This window comes from Anolis carolinensis, chromosome 4 (genome assembly GCF_035594765.1).
Source record: "Anolis carolinensis isolate JA03-04 chromosome 4, rAnoCar3.1.pri, whole genome shotgun sequence".
NCBI lineage: Eukaryota > Metazoa > Chordata > Lepidosauria > Squamata > Dactyloidae > Anolis > Anolis carolinensis.
In genome coordinates, this window is record NC_085844.1 from 47562814 (window position 1) to 47584602 (window position 21789).

Genomic DNA, 21789 nt, shown 5'->3' on the forward strand with positions numbered 1-21789 from the left:
AATGTTTCTGCATCCTCCCACACCCCTCAAATTAAACCAGCAATACTGTAACAACAACAGGTATCACTTGTTAATCTGATAATCATCAGGATACAGGACAGGATACCCTGAAAAAAATGAAACCTGTGTTTACATTATGTGATGGGTTAAAAGGTAGGCAGGAGGGACCTTTTATTTTTAGCAAATGCTACTGCCTAAACACTCATTTGGCATGGAAGTATCACTACATGTTTCTTCCTCCCATAAATCCCTTCATTAACTACCAGTTGGTTCCATGGCATGTTTCAAACTTTTTGTTTTTGTTTTGTATTTAGGGCTTCGTATTCCAATCTCCTCCAGTATCTAGCAGCTCGGCTACCATAGTATATGCATCATCTAGGAATTTAAGATCTACAGGTAAAGATTTATTGTCTGTTCTACTGATGTGCACAGCACTGTTTATGTGGCAAACCTTTCCCTGGATGTCTTTTAGATAGTCTTTAAAAGGATTTTAGGTTTTTAAAAAGGGTGTTTCAGAAAAATACATCTGATTTGAATAGCTGTATCTCTGCAACCATGAACTGGCCAGGAATGAAACTCGCACTCCTTGAAAGGGCCGGGAACAGAATTTTAAGAAGTATTGTTAATGTCTCTCTTCAGTTATTTGCAAGATGGCAACCTTACAACATAAGACCTAATGAGATATTCCCCATTTGCAAGGTTATTTTTTTACATTTGTTTCTAGCTCAAAATTGTTAGAAAAACATGGTAACTCATTTAACCATTTGTAATTTTGCATGTAATCGCAACATGGTGCCATCGTCCAAAATCCTTCTTTGAAATTGGGTAATTTCGAAACATCTTGTATTTTTGTTTACCTATGCAAGGTAAACAAAAATCATCTTTTTTGTTGTGGAAAGCATGTTTCATGAATATTTAAAAGAAAAAAAGAGGATATTGGAAAGAACAAGGATAGGAAATTTTGACAAAGTGTTTTAGAGGAGCAAATCACATAAATACTGTGACGGGAGAAACACCTATATTTCCCATTGTAGGATATTAAGAACTAAGTACACTATTTTTGGAAATAAGACATACGTTTATATAACAAATATTTTTAACATTTTATTTGAATTATAACTAGGTCTGTTCTACAGCAAAAAATAACAAGTTCATGTATTAAACTGACTTTATGTGAACTCCAAGAGTTGTCTTCAATTTGAATGCTCACGAACTGTAGTATTTTAGCAAGTTCTTATCTGTTGGTTTCAGAATTTTCTTTTCTGACATGTTTACAACCCATCCTGGAGCAAGGCCAAAGAAAATCTGTCTAGGATCCTTGCGCCGGCTCAGCATTTGGAACAGTTCATCTTGTGTAATATCTGGTAATACATAGCCATATTTTTTGGCAAGTTCCACTCTTGCCTCTCGAACCTTTGATGGATCGGCCAGGTAGCCACGGTTATTAGCATCTGTATAGTAACGAACAAGATCTTCAGAAGGAAGCATTCTCTTTGGAATAGGTTTGCCTCGCAGAAAAAATGGGACAGGCTTGCAAAGAATTTCTGTATGAAGAGAAATATATAGTATTAGTGACAGTGGTATAAGTGTCTCAGAAAGATGGGTGTAATGCGGATAGGTACAGTTTATTTACTTATATTTACATTTATTTTATGAGCATTTTATTTACTTATATCTGCATGTTATTATAGACATCCACTCCCTTTTATACTATTGCTACAATTATACCTGTAATGTGATATATAAATAAATCTGGAAGTTTAAAAAATACTTTGTGTTATAATCTTAGTAAAACTTTTATTTTGACACAGAAGTGTGAAAACCTGGATGGAACAAGGTCAATGAAAAAAAAACCTGCTTTTTTCCAAATACATTTTTCCAGGAAAAATAATGGAACAATTGAAGATGGAATATTTTATTACAGAATCAAGTATAAAATGTTTAAGATAAGTTTCATATATTTTATTTCCAAAAACTACATATTAAAGACACTTCCATTTAAGACAATGTACAGTACCTTATAATTGCAATTACTGATCTTAATTTTCTTTTTTCAGTATATTATTATTATTTCATGTCAAAAGCATTGCATAAATAATTAAGTATAAAACTGATAAAACAAAGGGAGCAAAATAAAGGGAGCATAAGCAGCTAAATAATTTTAGACCAAAAACGGGCAACAGCAACCGCACTGTCTGTAGCTTTAAACAATTCTTCCTCTGTGTATGAGGCAGGGCACTGTGGGCGAGCATACAGATGCCGAGTTTTTTGTTCTGCTCCACAATTGCACAAGGTGTAGGATTCTTCTAGATAGTGCCATTTTGCTAGATTGTCTTTTGATCTGCCAACTCCACTTCCAAGTCTGTTCCAAGTTGCCCATTTTCGGTTTGCCCCTGGAGGAAGACCCTTGTAGGGGGCTATTCAGTTGGAATTGCCTGATTTTGCTGCCCACAGGGATATTCTTGCTGTTGCTGGGGGAATATTTAGAGGAGTGGTGGTTCTCATGAAACTTTTCCTTGATTTACATCTACTGGGAGGAGGCTGATAGCCATACAGTGAGTGGCTTTCACAGTGTTCAACCTTATTTCTCTCGCAATTGGCAGCAACTTCCTGTTGCACGTTGGGGGGGGGGGGCAATGCCAGCTAGCTTATAAAGTCTATCTGCAGGTATAGATTTAAGACATCCTGTGATTACTCTACATGTTTCACTCAGTACTATATTCACCTGCTTCACGTGGACAGATTTATGCCAGATGGGACAGGCATACGCAACAGTTGAGTAAAACAAGGCCAGAGCAGATGTTCTTATTAATTTTGGGTCTGCACCCCATGCGCTATCAGTAAGTTTTCACAGTTCTTTTTATTAGAACTGTAATTATTGAATTCTTTTCACATACCAAACACAAAAATGCAATATCATATGTAATATATTTTATATTCCTAATTTAACAACAGATTTTTTTCATCATGCTTTTTCATTTTTTGTGAAAATTCGGGGAGGGGGGACAGACTTTAATACATATGAGAAACTTATCTCTATTTTGAGGTGATAGATGGGGATATTTTACTAGAATTCACTGACAACAATGTAAAATCAAATGCAAAGGAGATAATGTCAGCATTTCTTATTTTTCAAGAAACCAAAATGAAAATGGTCAGAATAAAAAATAGTGTTTGATTCATGTAATAAACTAAGACTTCAAGCAAAACAGTGACTTTTTCTTACCCAAACTCCTTGGATCATAGAAAGCCGTTGTAATAACACCACCGTTTTTTTCAACAGCAGCAATGGCTAATTCCGATGCCATCTGCACTTCAATATTTATTTTTGCCATAAATATATCAGACCCCTGAAAGTATATATGAAGAGGTCATATGTGGTGGATCATATACACAGCAATTAAGCTACGACAATTTCATTTGCAGCACAGGATTCAATCTATCATTACTCTCACTGTCTGACCACTATGCACTGAGAGGGCTGCTTTTTACATGCAGCCACTTGAATACCAGTGAGATCCAAGAAGTCTGAAAACAAAACTCCAGATCTGTCCCAGCTACACTGATAGGACAATACGCTTTTGGATGTAACCTGAAGTGTAAAGTGTTATCAATACAACTCTGAAATGCCTTGGCTATAGGTCATCTGGACCATTTTCTTGCATACAGTCCTGCCTGCATACTAAACTCCACATAAAGGCTCCTACTCAAATCCCTTCTATTCAGATTCATCAAGTCCATATATATAGGTGCATCAAATATGACCCTTGTCAGTGGTGACTCCCAAACTTTGGAACCCTTTTTAATGGCACATCCCTTCTCTACAGATATCCAGGTGAGAATTGAAAATCTTTGGGCTGAATTTGCCTTTAGTTTGAGATTACAATCATTTACACATTAGAGAAAAGCTTACCACTCTAACTTACATGCATGGTAAGGAAGCAGTTTTAACTTTGTTTCGTGCCTGTTCTTTATACATTGTTTTGTGAAATGCTTTCAATAAATATTGAGAAGTTTCAGTCATTCAAGGACATGGAATATAAATAGTTTTCATTCTTTCTAAACATAGAGAGCAAAAAAATAATAGTTTTGGAACTTTGTTGAAAATATTCAATAACTACTTTGAGAATTGTGCACACTGAGATTCAAGAGCAACTTGTTTATGGCACACTTCCAGATGACACACGGAATTAATTGCATCTATTTTAACAGTCTGCCCTAAGAATATATTCCTAAGAGGACCATCTATTTTATTTCTGTTGCATTCATTTCTACTTCTATGTGTAATTTTTCAGAAGATTGTGAGGAAAATATGATACTGTTATTAATGTGGTTCAAATAACTCAAATTAGGATGCCAATCAAAATTTACTTTAACTTTCCAAACTTGGTTTCGCTGCAAATCATTTATTAAATCTATTGAATCGTTATGTAGGAATATATAAACACTCTCATAGTCTACAATGCTCTCTGGTAGAGTTATGGTTCCTTAGCTGCCCTGAGCCCCCAAGGGGAGAGGGGGCGGGATAAAAATAAAGCTTTATTATTATTATTATCATTATTTCCTCCATACACTTTTCAAACAAAGAAATTATAAATAAATCACACTTTTGCACTTGAAAAAAACTAAGACAACTAAAATGAATATTATATATTATAGACCTACCTCCTCCACAAGCTGGATGCCATAATGTCTTTTCCGTGGCTGTATTGCTACTCCTCTGGCATTTGTCAGCTGTGTTAGATCTATTGGCTCTGTGGGATCAACTCTACCTAAATCTATCAAGTACTGCAGCTTTTGGAGAGACAAGGGAGGATATTGATGCCTGAAACTGTAGCAATGATGAAATAAAAGGAAACAGATTTAGGCTTTCAAAATGCAAAGCTAATTCAAAACAAATTATGAATGCTAAAGGAGCTATCCAGCTGACAGTTCCCTTGGTCAAGCTCTGTTGAGAGGGCTCAAGGCTGCCATACTACTTGAGTGTATATTTCAGCAGAGTACTTTGTTTTTCATCGTGGAAACTTAGCGTGAACTGTTTCACAACGCAATAAGAAATGCAGAAATAAAAACAGTCCATCTTATGCATGAATCCTTTTAAATGCCAGAAAACAGGCTTACTGTTTCATTTAGACACAATATTTATGTAGATACAACTTTCACATGTCTCCCTTTTATGGACAGCCCCCTATACCTCGATTTATCATCTTTTTGGCAATACTTTCAGTGCTTCTGCCTTTGAGAAGTATAAGATTGTGCAGTGCATCAACTTATTTTTGTAGACAACCCAAAAGCCAGGCTGCAAAACTAACACAGTACACCAAATAGTACCTGCTGATTCTGAGAGCAGTGCACAGCTGTATCTTCCATCACATCTGAGGAAACTGGAGTGTTGTATTACTGCCTAAACATGTCCATACAGCAAAAGGCTGTTTCAGAATCTGGGTAAAGCAGATCAGGCTGCTAGCCCTCCAGCAACCAAGGGCAAGAGGCTGAAGGGATTACGGTCTTCCCATGCCCCAACTTCATTTCCATGAAAGGAGCAAGAAACCCTTCACTCTTTTCCCCTCTTCTTTAATTCTTAAATTATACCCTTGTAATTTTATCTGGAAATTATTTTACAGGCTCTACAAATACTTCTACACACAGTACAAACAACATAATCACACTTCAATTTTTTTAAAGTGCAAAAATAAAGAAGACATTGTTCTGAGGAGAAACAAATATTTCTTTTTATTTTTCCAAACCAAAGGAAAGTGAACCCAGTGATGGACAAAAACATGAAACTGTGGCTGTGGCGCAGCTGTTGAGCAGCTGCCTTAAATCACTCTGACCATGAGGTCATGAGTTCGAGGCCAGCCCGTGGCGGGGTGAGCACCCGTCAATTAAAAATAAAAAATAGCCCCTGCTCGTTGCTGACCTAGCAACCCGAAAGATAGTTGCATCTATCAAGTAGGAGATAAGGTACTACTTATAAAGTGGGGAGGCAAGATTAACTAATTTACGACCTGGAATGAGGAAGTGCCGTCAGTGTGGATGATGAAGCAGCTGCTCCCCCCTGTGGCCAGAATCGAACATCCCCTCAGAAGAACGTTAACTTGCCTCTGCGTGTGTCTCTCAGTCTCTGTTTGATGTGTTTATGGGCATTGAATGTTTGCCCTATGTGTGTTATAATGTGATCCGCCCTGAGTCCCCTTCGGGGTGAGAAGGGCGGAATATAAATACTGTAAATAAATAAATAAATAATGAAACTATTAATGATGGCTCATTAATTGCGCAACACATTTGTAAATTATTACCTCCTTTTTTCTGGAATCAAAAATGACTAGGGAGTTACTAACTCCAACCATACACAACTTTCCTGCTTTCTAATGGACAAAATCTTTTTCAGCACAGCTTTCAAGCAACAGAGAGGAACAATACCCTCTCTATTTTCTGTTAAGTTTTGTCCTTCAGGAATGCCATGTACTGTTGGCATCTTTCTCGATTCCTGAAAAAGAAGCTAATAACTCCAAAGACACACCGAGTAATTCATTAATCATTATTGAAAGGTTTCTATTTTTGCTTTATCAGGTGCCATGAATTATCCAGTGTATTGTTTCTGTTTACCAAGATAACTTCTCGTCGTATATGGATATAGGTTGGCAAAAGAACACACAGCAATCTTCAGAGTAGCATGTGTGCATGACTGCACACATATGTGCAGAAGACCTCTTCAATTGCCTCCCCAAACTGTGGAATGATCTGCTAGAAGAGATTTGATAGCTAAACACACTGAATTTAAACAGAAATAAAGATCTATCCCTTCAGGCAGGCCTACAGAGTTCATTTTAAACTATGAATTTAAACTGGCACTTTACTGATATGATTTTCTTTTGTTTCAATCTCATGTCTATGATTTTTAGCATATGTATTTAAATGTTTTAAGCTATGTATTTTAACTATACTGTACAGTTCCTTAAGTCTTGAGGAGAGACATTAAGTCAATGTAAATGTGACAGTGTGATTAAAGGAACACTTAAGCAGTTAAAGGACTACAGAAAAGAATTTGAACAACAGTAACTCTGGAACTAATCTTACCTGTGCCCTTCATTGTAGCCGTATTTGGGGATAACTAAATAAAAGGGAGTTTGGCCTCCTTCAAATCCTAAACGTGGGCGGGTTCCTCTTTGCCTTTCTCCTTTATGACCTCGGCCACTTTTCCGACCTCCATGCCTGCCACGCCCACGTCTCCTTTCCTAAAAGCAATAATTTTTCATCAGCTTGTTATATATGATAAATTCAATGCATTAGAGAAAGGAGATACTTCTGCACCAGTTTTGAAGAATGCAATATTTGAGGCTTCTATTTTATGCATATTTACTTTTGTATAAACATATAGCATTGTGCTGAAAATATTTTGTTCTCTGATTCAACCATTTGGAAACATTATCTGGATCACTCATAAAGCAATCCAGGATTTCTGCTATACTGTATATTCACTGTCATTATGCTCTTCCTTCTCGGAAAACCAGATAAACCACTGAGGCCCCTTCCACACAGCTGAATGAAATCCACATTGAACTGGCAGTGTGGACTCAGATAACCCAGTTCAAAGCAAATAATGTGGATTATCAAGCCTTGATATTCTGAGTTATATGGCTGTGTGGAAGGGACCTGAGAAAGAGTTTACTTCTGAATCAGGATTCTAGTCTGTTGCTCTTAAGCAAGCCAGGATTTATAAACCAAATACCAAGCAGTATCTATTGTGGCCTGAGGATTCTTGCAGTTTGTTGTTGTGTGCCTTCAAATTTCCAACTTAGGCCCTCAAGCAGAAAAAAATTGTGATATGCCTGCCTTGGGTCAGAAATGGTGACACCTGGCTTGAAAAAAGTCAATGGAAAAAAGTTCTAGGAGTCTTAGCAGACCACATGCTGAACAGGAGTCCACAGTGTGATGCAACAGCTTCAAAAGCCAATGAGATTCTAGGCGGCATCAATCGGAGCATAGTGTCAAGATCCAGAGTAATCCCCCTCTGTTCTACTTTGGTTAGACCTCACCCGGAATAGCACTGTGTCCAGTTCTGTGCACCATAATTCAAAAGGGATATTGACAAGCTAGATGTGTCCAGAGAAGGGTGACACAAACTATCAAAGGTTTGGAAGCCAAGCTCTTTGAGGAACAACTGAGGGAGCTGGGTATGTTTCACTTGCAGAAGGCTGAGAGGGGACATGAGAGCTATGTTTAGATATTTTAAGTGATGTCACATTGAGGAGGGAACAACAAATCCCCACCAAAAGCTTGCCTTTTGTTGCTCTGGAGCAAAGGATACAAATTACAGGAAGAAAGAGTCCTCCTAAAAATAATTAGGAAAACTTTCTGATGGTAAGAGCTGTGTGATGAGGTTTCCTTCCCTGGAGACTTTTAAGCGGAGGCTGGATGGCCATCAGTCAGGAGTGCTTTGATTGTGTGTTCCTGCATGGAAAGGAGTCGAACTGGTGGTGCTTGGGGGTGTCTTCCCACTCTGTGATTCTACTCTATGACGAGGCAAACAATTCATGGGGTATTTTTTGGGCAAGATTGATTCACAAAGGGTTTGCCATGATGCATTTACACTGCGGAGTTGTAGTTTAGTAAGCTGCCAGATCCTGTAAAATAGGTTGCTGTGAGGTTTCTGGGCGGTATGGCCAAGATCCAAAAGCATTTGGATCTTGCGGGTTTCCATGGCTGTTTAGGATTTGAACTCAAATCCCCTTTAAGCCCCTAGTCCAGCACTACCAACACCACATACATGTTGACTTTAAATCTGATGTAAATATTAATCAGGGCCCTTCCACACAGCCATATAACCCAGAATATCAGGGCAGAATAACCCACAATATCTGCTTCGAACCGAATTATCTGAGTCCATACTCCAGCTCAAAGCAGATAGTGTGGGATATTATTCAGCTGTGTGGAAGGGGCCTCACTTGCCAGGAATAGACCCGCATGTAGCACCTTTGAGGCAGAAACTCAAGTCTTGATGAGTCCTACTTGTTGCATCTGCAAGCTGGGAAAGCAATGCTTGTTGACCTCCGACCGGTGTTGCTGCCCTTAAAGGCGCAGGGCCCCTTGCAGAGAGAACATGATGAGGAAGACCTCTTAAACAAGAAGCCGTTGCGTAAAGAGCTCCGGAAAACTCACCTTCTTCCGGGCGCCATCGTTGGGCCGCAGGTTGGCGAGGCTCACGCGGGGCAAGGTCCGCAGCAGCTCCAAGGCCTTGCCGCGGTTCCCTCCCTTCGCCGCCATCCTGTCCGCTGCAGAGTCAGAGAAGCCCTAGCGAGCGAGTGAGCTCCGCGCACGCGCAGAACCGCCCCCGTCGCCCGTGCCGTAGAGGTAGGAAATGAAAGACACTCGCCCCCCTCGGAATTGTTTACAGAATGGTTCTCCATTGTAGAATGGATGCAGTTTGATTTCTACTCACTGCTATGGGATCCTGGGAGTTTTGTGGTTTGGTGAGGCACCAGCACTCTGGCAGAGAAGGCTAAGGACCTTGTAAAACTACAACTCCCTCTGAGCCATGGCGGTTAAAGCGGCGAAGGAAGATAGACACTTTAGAACCGTGGAGTTTGAGGAAAACTCTTCATTGTAATTCAATTTTCCCTACTTCTGATCTTTTAGGAGCTTAGGACTTCAACTCCCAGAAGCCTCCGCTGTCGTGGCTAATGATTAGGGCACCTGGGAGCTGGGAAATAAGAGAGAGAAACGATATGCGGCATCAAGAGCCACCATGAAGTTGGTCCACGAGCAAGCACCGGCCTTTGCCACAAAACCAATGCCTGGTTTTCAGAGGCTCCACAGCAGTCACTCAAAAGTGGCAGAAGGCAGGATGGAGCCTGGAGCTGTAGTTGAAACTACGACTCCCGTCATGCCTTCTTTAATGGCTCTCCTTATGGCGGGGTGAGGCAAGGGGGCGGAGCCTCGCACGCGCCTAGTTTCCCTCAGGAGGCTTAAGCGCCTAATGCAGGCCCATCCCTTTTCCCCGCCTCCCGACCTGTCAGTTTCTCACTGGCCGCCGGAGAAGGAAGAGGAGGAGGAGGAGAAGAGGAGGCCAGTGTATGTGCGGCAACAACATGTCCGCCCCGCTCCCCGCCATCGTCCCGGCCGCCAGGAAGGCCACCGCCGCGGTGAGTGAGGCCCAAGGTGCCGGAGAGCCCTCTGCGGGAAGGAAGCGACGGAAGCGGCCATGGGAGGGTGTGGCGGCCGATTCAATAGCCGAGGAGGCCTCAGGGAACAGTGTCCCTCCGGCCCTACCCCTCTGAAGCGAAAAGAAGCCTCCTGCCCTACTTCGCTATGGCTCAGTGCTATGGAACCCTGGGAGCTGTAGTTTGATAAGGTCTTTATTCCCAGGCACCAAGCCACAGATACCAGGATCAAACACAGGCATGAGCAAACTTTGGTCTTCCAGATGTTTTGGACTTCAACTCCCACCATTCCTAACAGCCTCAGGCACCTTCCTTATGCGGCTGAGAGTGAAAAGGAAAAGGCCAGAGGCTGTGAGGAATGGTGGGAGTTGAAGTCCAAAACACCAAGAGGGCCAAAGTTTACCCGTGCCTGGTCTAACAGCATAGAACCATGGCCAAACTGCATCCTTTCTGCACCCCTAGGCTGGCCAGGGGAGTACCACTGCAAACATAATTCTGTTATTTCAATTACCCTGGTTCAGGGCTTTCTGTCAAAGAATGTTTAAAAACTATAAATTCTAGAATTCTATAGCGTTGAGCCATGGTAATTAATGTAGTAACAAACTGCTTTAATACTGCAATGTGGACAAATCCCTGGGGCTTGGTAAAGTTCAGGAGATCACTTGGTATCTTCCTCTCTTGCCTCTCAGGGCAATATATAGTATGTGGCATGTTTAACACTCCTGCAAAGGATCGTTACCTTGTTGTGTTGCTGGAGCTTGATCAGAAGCCGTTTTATTTCTTAGAAAGAGAGCAATAACCAACTTCGATAAAATAGCAAAGAGTAGAGACATCACACTGGCAACGAAGGTCCGCATAGTTAAAACGATGTTACACCCCCGTAGAACCTATGAAGGCGAGAGCTGGACCATTTTTTTTTCGTGTCAGGAGCAACCTTAGTCGCTTCTGGTGTGAGAGAATTGGCCGTCTCAAGGATGTTGCCCAGGGGACGCCCGGATGTTTTGATGTTTTTACCATCCTTGTGGGAGGCTTCTCTCATGTCCCCGCATGGAGCTGGAGCTGATAGATGGAGCTCATCCGTGCTGTCGCCGGGTGGGATTCGAACCTGGCAGCCTTCAGGTCAGCAACCCAACCTTCAAGTTACATGGCTTTAACCCACTACTCCACCGGGGGCTCCAGCTGGACCATAAGGAAGGCTGAGTGAAGGAAGATAGACACTTTAGAACCATGGAGTTTGAGGAAAATTCTGAGAGTGCCTTGGACCGCAAGACGATCCAACCAGTCCATACTCCACGAAATAATGCCTGACTGCTCACTGGAGGGAAGGATATTAGAGGCAAAGATGAAGTACTTTGGCCACATCATGAGAAGACAGGAAAGCTTGGAGATGATAATGATGCTTGGGAAGGACGGAAAAAGGAAGAGAGGCCAACCAAGGGCAAGATGGATGGATGTTATCCTTGAAGTGACTGGCTTGTCCTTGAATGAGCCAGGGGTGGCGAAGGCAGGGAGCTCTGGCATGGGCTCATCCATGAGGTCACGAAGAGTTGGAAGCAACTGAACATATAAATGAAATGTTTAAGAACAAAAAAGAACAGTGATTCATATATGCACAAACATAATATTCCTTAAAGAAAATTCCTAACATTTGTACAGTGTTAGTTCCTAATTATGCTATTTCCTCGCCCCCAAGCATCCCATTGTTTGAACTGAAGACAATCTTATACTGATTGTCAAAAAGGTTATCTGATTTGAAAATGCTTTATCTCTCTCTGCAAACAAGAACTGCCCAGGAATGAAATTCATACCATTTGAAAGGGTCTGGCATAGAGTTTCAAAGGACGCAGAGCTTCAAATGATGATCACTAGATGCCTCTCTCAGTGCACAAACAGTCTCTAGCCTCAGTCTTTCGCAAGATGGCGACCCCATAATATAAGACTTCATTTGCAGGATTATTTTTAAGATTTGTTTTTTTACTCAAAAAATGATTAGTAAAACTTGATAACTGTTTGTAACTTTGGTACAATTCCATTATTCGACCGGAGGCTCCCTCCCTCCGTAAAATGGATTATCCTTCTCTGTCTAGCGTCCCATTGTGGCCTCCACTCAGATAATAGAACTGTAACATAACTTTTTGTGCAATTGTAACATGCTGCCATTGTGAACTAGACTACTTTGAAATTGGGTCCATTATTTTGAAACATTCTGTATAAATATATCCATCCTTCCTTTCTAGCGAAATACTTTTTCAGTTCTTCTAGCATAGTAGTTATTGCTAGAAAGTTCAAACTCTTGGTAAGATTTTGGTGCCCCTACTTCCCCTTTAAGTCTGGGACTTTGCTCTGGCCACCTGCTTGTATCTTTAGGTTTAATTGAAAAGCTTCTTATTGTACAGATCAGTTCTTCCAAAGCTATTTGAGGTGAGGTAAACAATTATTATAATTTTTCCTCCAAGGTTCCAGGGATCAGTATCCTGTTTGTGTTCATTGCCTATAATTTTTGCTGTCCTTCTTGGAAACACACTACAGATAGGCAGGGAATGCAATGGCCCCTAGACACCGCTCTGAGTAAGCAACACTGTAGATATGCCTGCCTTAGGCAGTTCCAAACACCAGCTAAAGAAAGACCAGTGCTTCTTCTTTTCAGATTCTATTGTCCTAACTTGTGAAAAATATATAAGTAATAATCTTAGTGCCACTCTTCAAGGATCCCAAATCATGTATTTTGTTGCCTTATTGATACATGGGGGATGGTGTGTGTGTGTGGGGGGGGGGGAGCAGTTGTGTTTAAGTAGAAATTAAATCACAGCTGATACAGTAGAATTAATATAATTTGACACCACTTTAACTGCCATGACTCTATGCTATGGAGTCTTGGGAGTTGTAATTTTACAAAGTCCTTAGCCTTCTCTGTCAAAAAATGCTGGTGCCTCACCAAAGTAGAACTCCCAGGATTCATAGCCTTAAGCCATAGCAGTTAAAATGGTGTTAAACTGCACTGTGGAGATGCACCCTGAGTGTTAGGGAGTGACACAAATTGTTTTCAGAAGCCTGCATGTTCATGTACTTATTGGATGAAATAATTGGTTGCAGTATCACACTTCATCACCTCTTATTTCTTTCCAAAGCTGTGTGAATGTGAAACTAGATTAAAGGAACCAAAACTGTGAATTTAGTTAAATGAATTATTGTAGTGTCAGTTACCATACAAGAAAGTCCAAAATCAACAGTTCTTGAGAATGAATGAAAACATTTGAGTTCTCAAGGCTCTTCATGTGATTCTCTTGCTGCTGGATATTTCTCAGCTTTTTTTTCTATTTGTAAGAAATCCATGTGTTATCCAGGTTTTTGTAGGCTTGTGTGACTCCTGACACTGATTGTGCTCATTAGGAAAGGAAAAAAAATGTAGTCATTTCTCTCAAGGGCATATGATGTACGGTAATGATTAGTTTGATTCTATCTTCTACAATAATAAAAGAGAACAAATGTGGATATATAAAGCAGCATCCAGCTTCTTACTGGTAACTGGTTCTGAGTGCTCACATTTCCTATTTGGAAAACTTGCAGTTGGTTAGACCTTATCAGTCTAAACCACAAGTATATTAGTGATGCTAATAGATTTCTAGAAATCTTATTGTATATACCACTCAAACTACCACAAATGGATTGTTTCCTGTGATATGGAGGCTAAATGAAAGTTCCTTAAAAGGTGTCTGTACATAACATCAGCTTTGTTTGATGGGTATTTTGTATATGCATTTCATTGTTGGATTACTCCTCCCTCCTTGCCCCATGGTTTTATTCCTAAAGTACGTGCAGCACTGTCCTCTGTATTTTTCTTTGGTAGTGTCCCAGATTTCAAGATTACTTCTTAAGCATATGTTGCAAAAATATTAATAATGCTGCTGATGAATGCTTCTTATACTAGTAAGCAAATAATGATGTGGAGGGAGCTCATCAAGACAAGAATAACAGAACTCATGCCATTCGTTGTATTGGCATTGCACCAAACAAAGTCCGTTTTGAATGCCCTAGAAGAGTTTAACAGGAGTGGAGTGGGGGGAGTAGATTTTTTTAAACAGTTGATTAACAGACACATTTCAACAAGTATCTTCACAAGTGAGAGTTCTGAATATCAGTAGTTACAAAAAAATTATTCAATACTTTTTTAAAAAGACAATTTATTAGAGTACAGAAAGGATGAAATCAGCATAACAATCTGAATGCTAACTAAGGAGAGATGAAAATATTTTAAAGGGTTTATTAGTAACAAACATTTATAGCTGCCATTATTTTTGTAACCTTTATAATAATCTACCTTGCATACTCCTATCATTACATGTATATATAGCTATAGATAGATACCTTTTCAGACAAGGATGCAGTTTTTCACATAAATGATGTTATGAAGATCATAACATCAATGGGCCTAGCACTTGTGCAAGAGCTCAGTTAAATGGTTTTGTTGGCCCTGATGACTTCAGTCCTGATCATACAAGCTACTTTCACCAAGGCTTGTTGCACAGAGCACAAGAATATATGTTAGTGCTCAAAAGCAAGTGCTGCACTGAAGAATAAGATCTATTCACACGGGCTTTTAGCCATGTAATCTTTTATATTAATGATATCATCTTCATGTCATTGTTTTCTAGGTTATATTTCTTCATGGATTAGGAGATACTGGGTAAGTAAACTATTTGCATGTTGTGTGAGACTTTGCCCTTTGAAAACATCCCTTATAGTATATACTCATGTGTAAATATAGAAAATGTAGTAAAAAAATTGACTCCGAAAAACTGGGTTGACTTATCCACAGGTCTATGTAAGTACTATATCTTAACTCTATTGTATCCGCGAGCCTTAGTTTGGGGATCCCTGACTTCGTTAATCCCAGGAGAACCTAAAAGAAATACCAACTCCCTTTATTTTCTCCACTATGGTGCCGTTTCTGGCCTTTTTGAAATGCCTGGGTGGGATGTAGCAGCAGTGGCAGTCAGGGCCAGCTGGTAGGCTTGATCGATCCATGAAAAATTTGATTCTAAACTCGTTTCAAAACTAGAGGGGGCATTTTTTCGTTTTTGTTGCTAATAACGAATTTGGCCCCCTAAATTTTTCGAAATTAACGAAAATTCGTTATTTTCTAAATTAATTCGTTAATGGCGGACGCGCATGCGCGGTGGCCCGAAAACAGCCCGAAGGGGGGGGGGACTTAGGGGGCTCTCCCGCCCTCATTTTTTGAGTGATCTTCTTCAAACTTGGTACAGTGGTAGAACACATTTAACACTGATAGCTCACCAAAATGTGGAACGTTTCCCTTATCCTCTGATTTTTGGCAAATTTTCATAGCTTTTATAATAAACCATTTTTTAATAATTGCAGAAATCTGTTCCTGGTTTGAAAGTCTTATTTCCTGTTAAATTGGGTTGTCTTTACTGTGAAAGTCATTGCTCTACTTTAGAAACTTTGTTTTTGTGGCTGAAACTTTGTTAAATTGGTGTAGTCCCTGCATATGTGTGTGTGTAAAGGTATCCCTTGACGTTAAGTTCAGTCATGTCTGACTCTGGGGGTTGTGCTCACCTCCATTTCTAAGCCCAAGAGCCAGTGTTGTCCATAGACACCTCCAAGGTCATGTGGTCGGCATGACTACATGGAGTGCCATTACCTTCCCGCCACAGCGGTACCTATTCATCTACTCACATTGGCATGTTTTCAAGCTGCTAGGTTGGCAGAAGCTGGAGCTAACAGCGGGCGCTCACTCTGCTCCCGGGATTTGAACCTGGGACCTTTCAGTCTGCAAGTTCAGCAGCTCAATGGTCTTTGCCTTGGCTGCCTTCCAGATCAGGCTTATAACCAGCCTATTATGGGCCACAAATTAAAGAAAATTCAATCCCATTTAAGCACAACATGAACAGTTTTGATGCCAAAACCATAAACTCTGTTTATTAAACTCTACGATCCAAACTTTAGAACAACTTGCAAACAATTGAAGGTTAGACCACAGTAATAATAACCAATTCTATTCCTTTCCAAAATTTAAACATAAAATAGTATCTTTCTTTCCAATAGCATATAAACTTTTCCTTTCTTTACAAAACAAAATTCTAGACAGTAGCCATTTAGAAGATATTTCTATATTTTCCCTGCAAAGGATAGGGCTGCATCCCTCTGGAGACACACATGATAACCCGGACATGATATAAGGCACTTATATACGTTAAATAAACATGATGTCATTGCATATATAAAAGAAGCATGATATTAGGCAATTATAGTTGCAAATAATATAATTAAACATGTAAAAATTATACATCCATACATAAAAGAAACATGTAAAGTAACTGCATATATAAAACACAATATAAAATATGATATAAGGCAATTACAGATGTCAAAGGAACGTGATATTACATATGTAAAAAACATGATTATATGTATAAAAAAGCATGATACAAGGTGTCAGGATCTAGGCTGCTGGGCACCAATAACCATACACTGAGGCCAGATTCTATCTAATATCTTTATTAAAGGAATATATAAAGTCAATAAAAACAAGTGTAGAATAAAGTTCAGAAGCAGACCTTTCAAATGAGGCCAAATATAGTCCAGCAGATTATTGTCCAATATGAAATATTAGAGTCCAAAGATTATAATCCAATAACCGCAACACACGCTTTGCCAAGCAAAGCGTTGGGAAAACAGAAAAAGTCTTGAATCCAATGAAGCTTGACACAAGGCTGAAAGTTACTTGGAACGTGGCTGGAGCTGTGGCTAAAGGCAAAGCAACTTGAAGCATGGAACAAGATCTGTGGTAAATCCGTGAGACGAGGACAAGGCTTGGAACTAGATTCAGGAGGCAAGGAACAGGATTCGAAGTCCACACACACATGACCTCTCTCCAGGAGCTGACGAATTGACTCCGCAAGGAATCCTTCGCGCAATTTCCCTATATTGGGTCTCGTTTCCCCAAACAACAATCACTTTCCCTAGAGAACAGGGAGCGAAGGAAACCAGCTTGCAGGTGCAAGACTCCCCGTATTTTCTCAGGGGAAATACTTCTAATCAGTGGCATATTTGGCAGCAAGGCGAGCACTACTTCTAAATTTTTCTCTCGATCCTCTATCAGTCGTGTAAGCCTGTTTTCTCCCATAAGGGGGAGAGTTCCCACCAAGGTCAGGTTTAATTGGTTCTTGGACTAGAACTTCAGGCAGCTGCCAAGGCTCTGACTCCGACCGGAAATCTGGGGAAAACTCCATATTTTCCTCCTCATCTGCCACAATACTGTCAGGAATAGGACTGCAGGGCCCATGAGTCATCACACTAGGCAACTGACACATCTAAAAGAAACACAATATAATTAACCTAGGTACAACAAATGTGAAAGAAGGCAACAATATACATAAAAAAACATTTCTGGACTCACAAATGTAGTCTAAGAGAATTGGGCTTCCATTCTCCAAACCTGAAACAAAGTGGGAGGAAAGGTAAAGAGTGTTAATGATGCTCGAAATCAAATGTTGTTCTTTTACAAAGTCAAACTAAAACTAAGAATAAATGCTTCGGTCTTCTCCTGATCTTCTTATCTCCTCACCTTGCGTCCAGCCGAGTTACGTCCGCACTTGCGATACAGCGACCTCTTCCCTTGGCTCAGTGGGCAGTATTTTAAAGTATGGGCCTTTTCGCCCGTGGCACCGCAGAGCGGACAGGTGTATTTGCGCAAGATGGGGCACTCCACGGTGCCGTCCATCCCCTTCAGCCGGTGGGACGAATAGACCTGCTTGGATTCCCCGTTGTGTTTGCAGAAATTGCAAATCTCCTTGTTTTGGGAAGCCTGGCCATTGGCACTACCTTTGGAGCTCTTGCTGCTGGAACTGCTTCCATTAACCCATTGTGATGCTGTTTCAAAGTTGTCCTCGTTGAGGACTAGCTGCATGTCGTACTCCATTGTGTCCCAACTCTGAGATGGAAATGGGACCTTCTTGCGTTCCGCGATGATCTCCGTAACCACTTTCGCAAGGCTCAGATAGCCCTTCCATCTGTCAAACTCCCTGAACATGGAAGGGGCATAATGTGGCACGTGCATGGCTGATCTGGAGAGCATGGTGCCAATTCTACCCTGGTGTGGACACACACTGAATGCCACATATTGGAGGCGGAGTCTTTGTTTTATATATAAGGGGAGGGGTTCCAAACCTTTCACATTGGACCCTCCCATCTATTTTTACCCTCCTTTGCCCTAGATTTAACCCCCACATGTCTAGACAATCACAGCTTTTCAAGGAAGAGTTTGGTTTTTCCAATTTTTTCACTTCGGAGGTAATGCCACAGTTTCTCCCTTGAGGCAGTGGTTCTCGACTTGTGGGTCCCCAGATGTTTTGGCCTTCAACTCCCAGAAATCCTAACAGCTGGTAAAATGGCTGGGATTTCTGGGACTTGTAGGTAAAAACACCTGGAGATCCACAGGTTGAGAAACACTGCCTTAAGGGAACGTTAGCAGTTGTGGTTCTGTTTGTCCATCCAAGAATGAGTTGAATTTCTGCCTTGGATGAAATAGCAACATTGCACATCCAACGTTTGCAAAAGTCCTGAAGGACGGATCCAGTAATGATGAAGCCTGCAAGAGTGTTATATTGCTTTTGCATGGCAGAATAGCATTGGACTGGATGGTCTCTTCTACCTTTATGATTCTATGATGTTTGGCGCCATGACTCTATGATTCTATCATTTTAGGATTCTAGGACTTTTGGGATGATTCTGTTACTTGGTTCTTTGAGTCTATGACTTTAGGGACCATGTTTCTATTATTCCATGACTTCTGTGACCATATTTCTATGACTTTTCTGACCATTCATGGGCCATCTGGCTAGTATTCCGGGACGGTAAATGATATATCGGTTACAGCACCAGATATTTCTGGATACAGTAGAGTCTCGCTTATCCAACATTAACGGGCCAGCAGAACGTTGGATAAGCAAATATGTTGGATGATAAGGAGACATTAAGGAAAAGCCTTTTGAACAGCAAATTAGGTTATTTTACAAATTAAGCCCCAAAAAATCTTGTTTAACAGCAAATTAGACAGAAAAGGTAGTTCAATACGCAGTAATATTACGTAGTAATTACGAATTTAGCAACAAAATATCACAATATATTGAAAACATTGACTACAAAAATAAGTTGGATAATCCAGAACATTGGATAAGCGAGTGTTGGATGAGTGAGACTCTACTGTATATTGTTTTTGCATGGCAGAATGGCGTTGGACTGGATGGTCTCTTCTAGCTTTATGATTATATGATGTTTGGTGCCATGTTTCTATGATTCTATCATTATGTTGTCGAGCAATTTAGAACAGTATAGGATACCGCTAACTGTTTCTTTGAGTGGTGTTCTGTGGAAACACAACCCGCCCATCCTCCCCCGCTGATTTCATGAAAATAAAAGAAAAGAAAGAATAAGCCACATCCGGCAAGGCCCACACACTGAAATACTAGGCCGGCCATCGTTGGCCGGCAAGCTTCCCTGACTGGAAGAAATAGAGGCCGCCGCCCCAAAGAAGGGTTCTGTGCAAGATTGCACCAAGGGGTAAAGAACGACAGCCGCGAGAGAAGACAGAGGCGGTGCATCGTGGGAAACACGTCGACCACGTAGGACAACAAGGCCCACACGTTGAAATACTAGGCGTGCCACCGTTGGCCGGCACGCTTCCCTGTGAGGAAGAAAGAGGGGCCGCCGCCCCAAAGGAGGCTTCTGTGCAAAATCGCATAAAGGGGTAAAGAAAGACAGCCGGCGAGAGAAGAGAGAGGCGGTGCATCGGGGGAAACTCGGCCACGTAGGCCGAGAGGCAGCAAAGACCAAAGAAAAGACAGAAGAAGCCACCGCCAAAAAGGCCCACACTATAAAATACTAGGCTGGCCACCGTTGGCCGGCACGATTCCCAGACAGGAAGAAAGAGGGGCCGCCGGCCCAAAGGAGGCTTCGGTGCAAACTCGCATAAAGGGGTAAAGAACGACAGCCGAGAGAGAAGAGAGAGGCGGTGCATCGGGGGAAACTCGGCCACGTAGGCCGAGAGGCAGCAAAGACCAAAGAAAAGACAGAAGAAGCCACCGCCAAAAAGGCCCACACTATAAAATACTAGGCCGGCCACCGTTGGCCGGCACGATTCCCAGACAGGAAGAAAGAGGGGCTGCCGCCCCAAAGGAGGCTTCGGTGCAAACTCGCATAAAGGGGTAAAGAACGACAGCCGAGAGAGAAGAGAGAGGCGGTGCATCGGGGGAAACTCGGCCACGTAGGCCGAGAGGCAGCAAAAAGAAAAGAAAAGAAAAGAAAAGAAAGAAAAAAGCCACAGGCGACAAGGCCCATACATTAAGCCGGGCCGGCCACTGTTTGCCGGCACGCATCCCTGAGAGAGAGAGAGAGAGAGAAAAAAAACCAGAGGACACCGCCCCAAAGGAGGCTTCTGTGCAAAATAGCATAAAGGGCTAAAGAACGACAGCCGGCGAGAGAAGAGAGAGGCGGTACATCGGGGAAACTCGGCCACGTAGGCCGAGAGGCAGCAAAGACCAAAGAAAAGACAGAAAAAGCCACCGCCAAAAAGGCCCACACTTTAAAATACTAGGCCGGCCACCGTTGGCCGGCACCCTTCCCAGAGAAAGAGAGAGAAGACCAAAAAAAAGGAAATGTGGGCCCAAGCCCCTCAGACCCGGGGGGCCGGCCACCGTTGGCCGGCCCCACGCCCACACGCCGCAACCCACGGGGAAGGGCAGGCTTTCTTCACGTCTGCTTGCAAAATGTGGGCCCAAGCCCCTCAGACCCGGGGGGCCGGCCACCGTTGGCCGGCCCCACGCCCACACGCCGCAACCCACGGGGAAGGGCAGGCTTTCTTCACGTCTGATTGCAAAATGTGGGCCCAAGCCCCTCAGACCCGGGGGGCCGGCCACCGTTGGCCGGCCCCACGCCCACACCGCTGGACCCACAGGGGGAAGGGCATGCTTTCTTCACGTCTGCTTGCAAAATGTGGGCCCAAGCCCCTCAGACCCGGGGGGCCGACCACCGTTGGCCGGCCCCACGCCCACACGCCGCAACCCACGGGGAAGGGCAGGCTTTCTTCACGTCTGATTGCAAAATGTGGGCCCAAGCCCCTCAGACCCGGGGGGCCGGCCACCGTTGGCCGGCCCCACGCCCACACCGCTGGACCCACAGGGGGAAGGGCATGCTTTCTTCACGTCTGCTTGCAAAATGTGGGCCCAAGCCCCTCAGACCCGGGGGCCGGCCACCGTTGGCCGGCCCCACGCCCACACCGCTGAACCCAGAGGGGGAAGGGCATGCTTTCTTCACGTCTGCTTGCAAAATGTGGGCCCAAGCCCCTCAGACCCGGGGGGCCGGCCACCGTTGGCCGGCCCCACGCCCACACCGCTGAACCCAGAGGGGGAAGGGCATGCTTTCTTCACGTCTGCTTTCAAAACGTGGGCCCAAGCCCATCAGACCCGGGGGGCCGGCCACCGTTGGCCGGCCCCACGCCCACACCGCTGAACCCAGAGGGGGAAGGGCATGCTTTCTTCACGTCTGCTTTCAAAATGTGGGCCCAAGCCCATCAGACCCGGGGGGCCGGCCACCGTTGGCCGGCCCC

At 42.6% G+C, this 21789-nt stretch overlaps 2 protein-coding genes across 2 annotated transcripts in view; one reads left to right on the top strand and one right to left on the bottom strand.

Moving 5' to 3' along the window:
- Positions 1-1091: 1091 nt before the first annotated feature.
- Positions 1092-9344, bottom strand: mrpl15 (mitochondrial ribosomal protein L15). Its single transcript, XM_003224304.3, has 5 exons — positions 9163-9344; positions 7081-7238; positions 4666-4831; positions 3227-3350; positions 1092-1544 (listed from the first exon to the last, which is right to left on the bottom strand). The coding sequence occupies exons 1-5, from the start codon at positions 9265-9267 to the stop codon at positions 1207-1209; spliced, it is 891 nt and encodes a 296-aa protein (XP_003224352.1). The 5' UTR covers positions 9268-9344; the 3' UTR covers positions 1092-1206.
- A 600-nt stretch (positions 9345-9944) lies between these two features.
- Positions 9945-21789, top strand: part of lypla1 (lysophospholipase 1) — a 36931-nt gene continuing 25086 nt past the window's right edge. The window contains exons 1-2 of the mRNA XM_003224305.4: positions 9945-10145; positions 14816-14847. Of these exons, the coding sequence (XP_003224353.1) occupies positions 10077-10145; positions 14816-14847 (101 nt within the window). The 5' untranslated portion in view covers positions 9945-10076. The remainder of the gene's footprint in view (positions 10146-14815; positions 14848-21789) is intronic.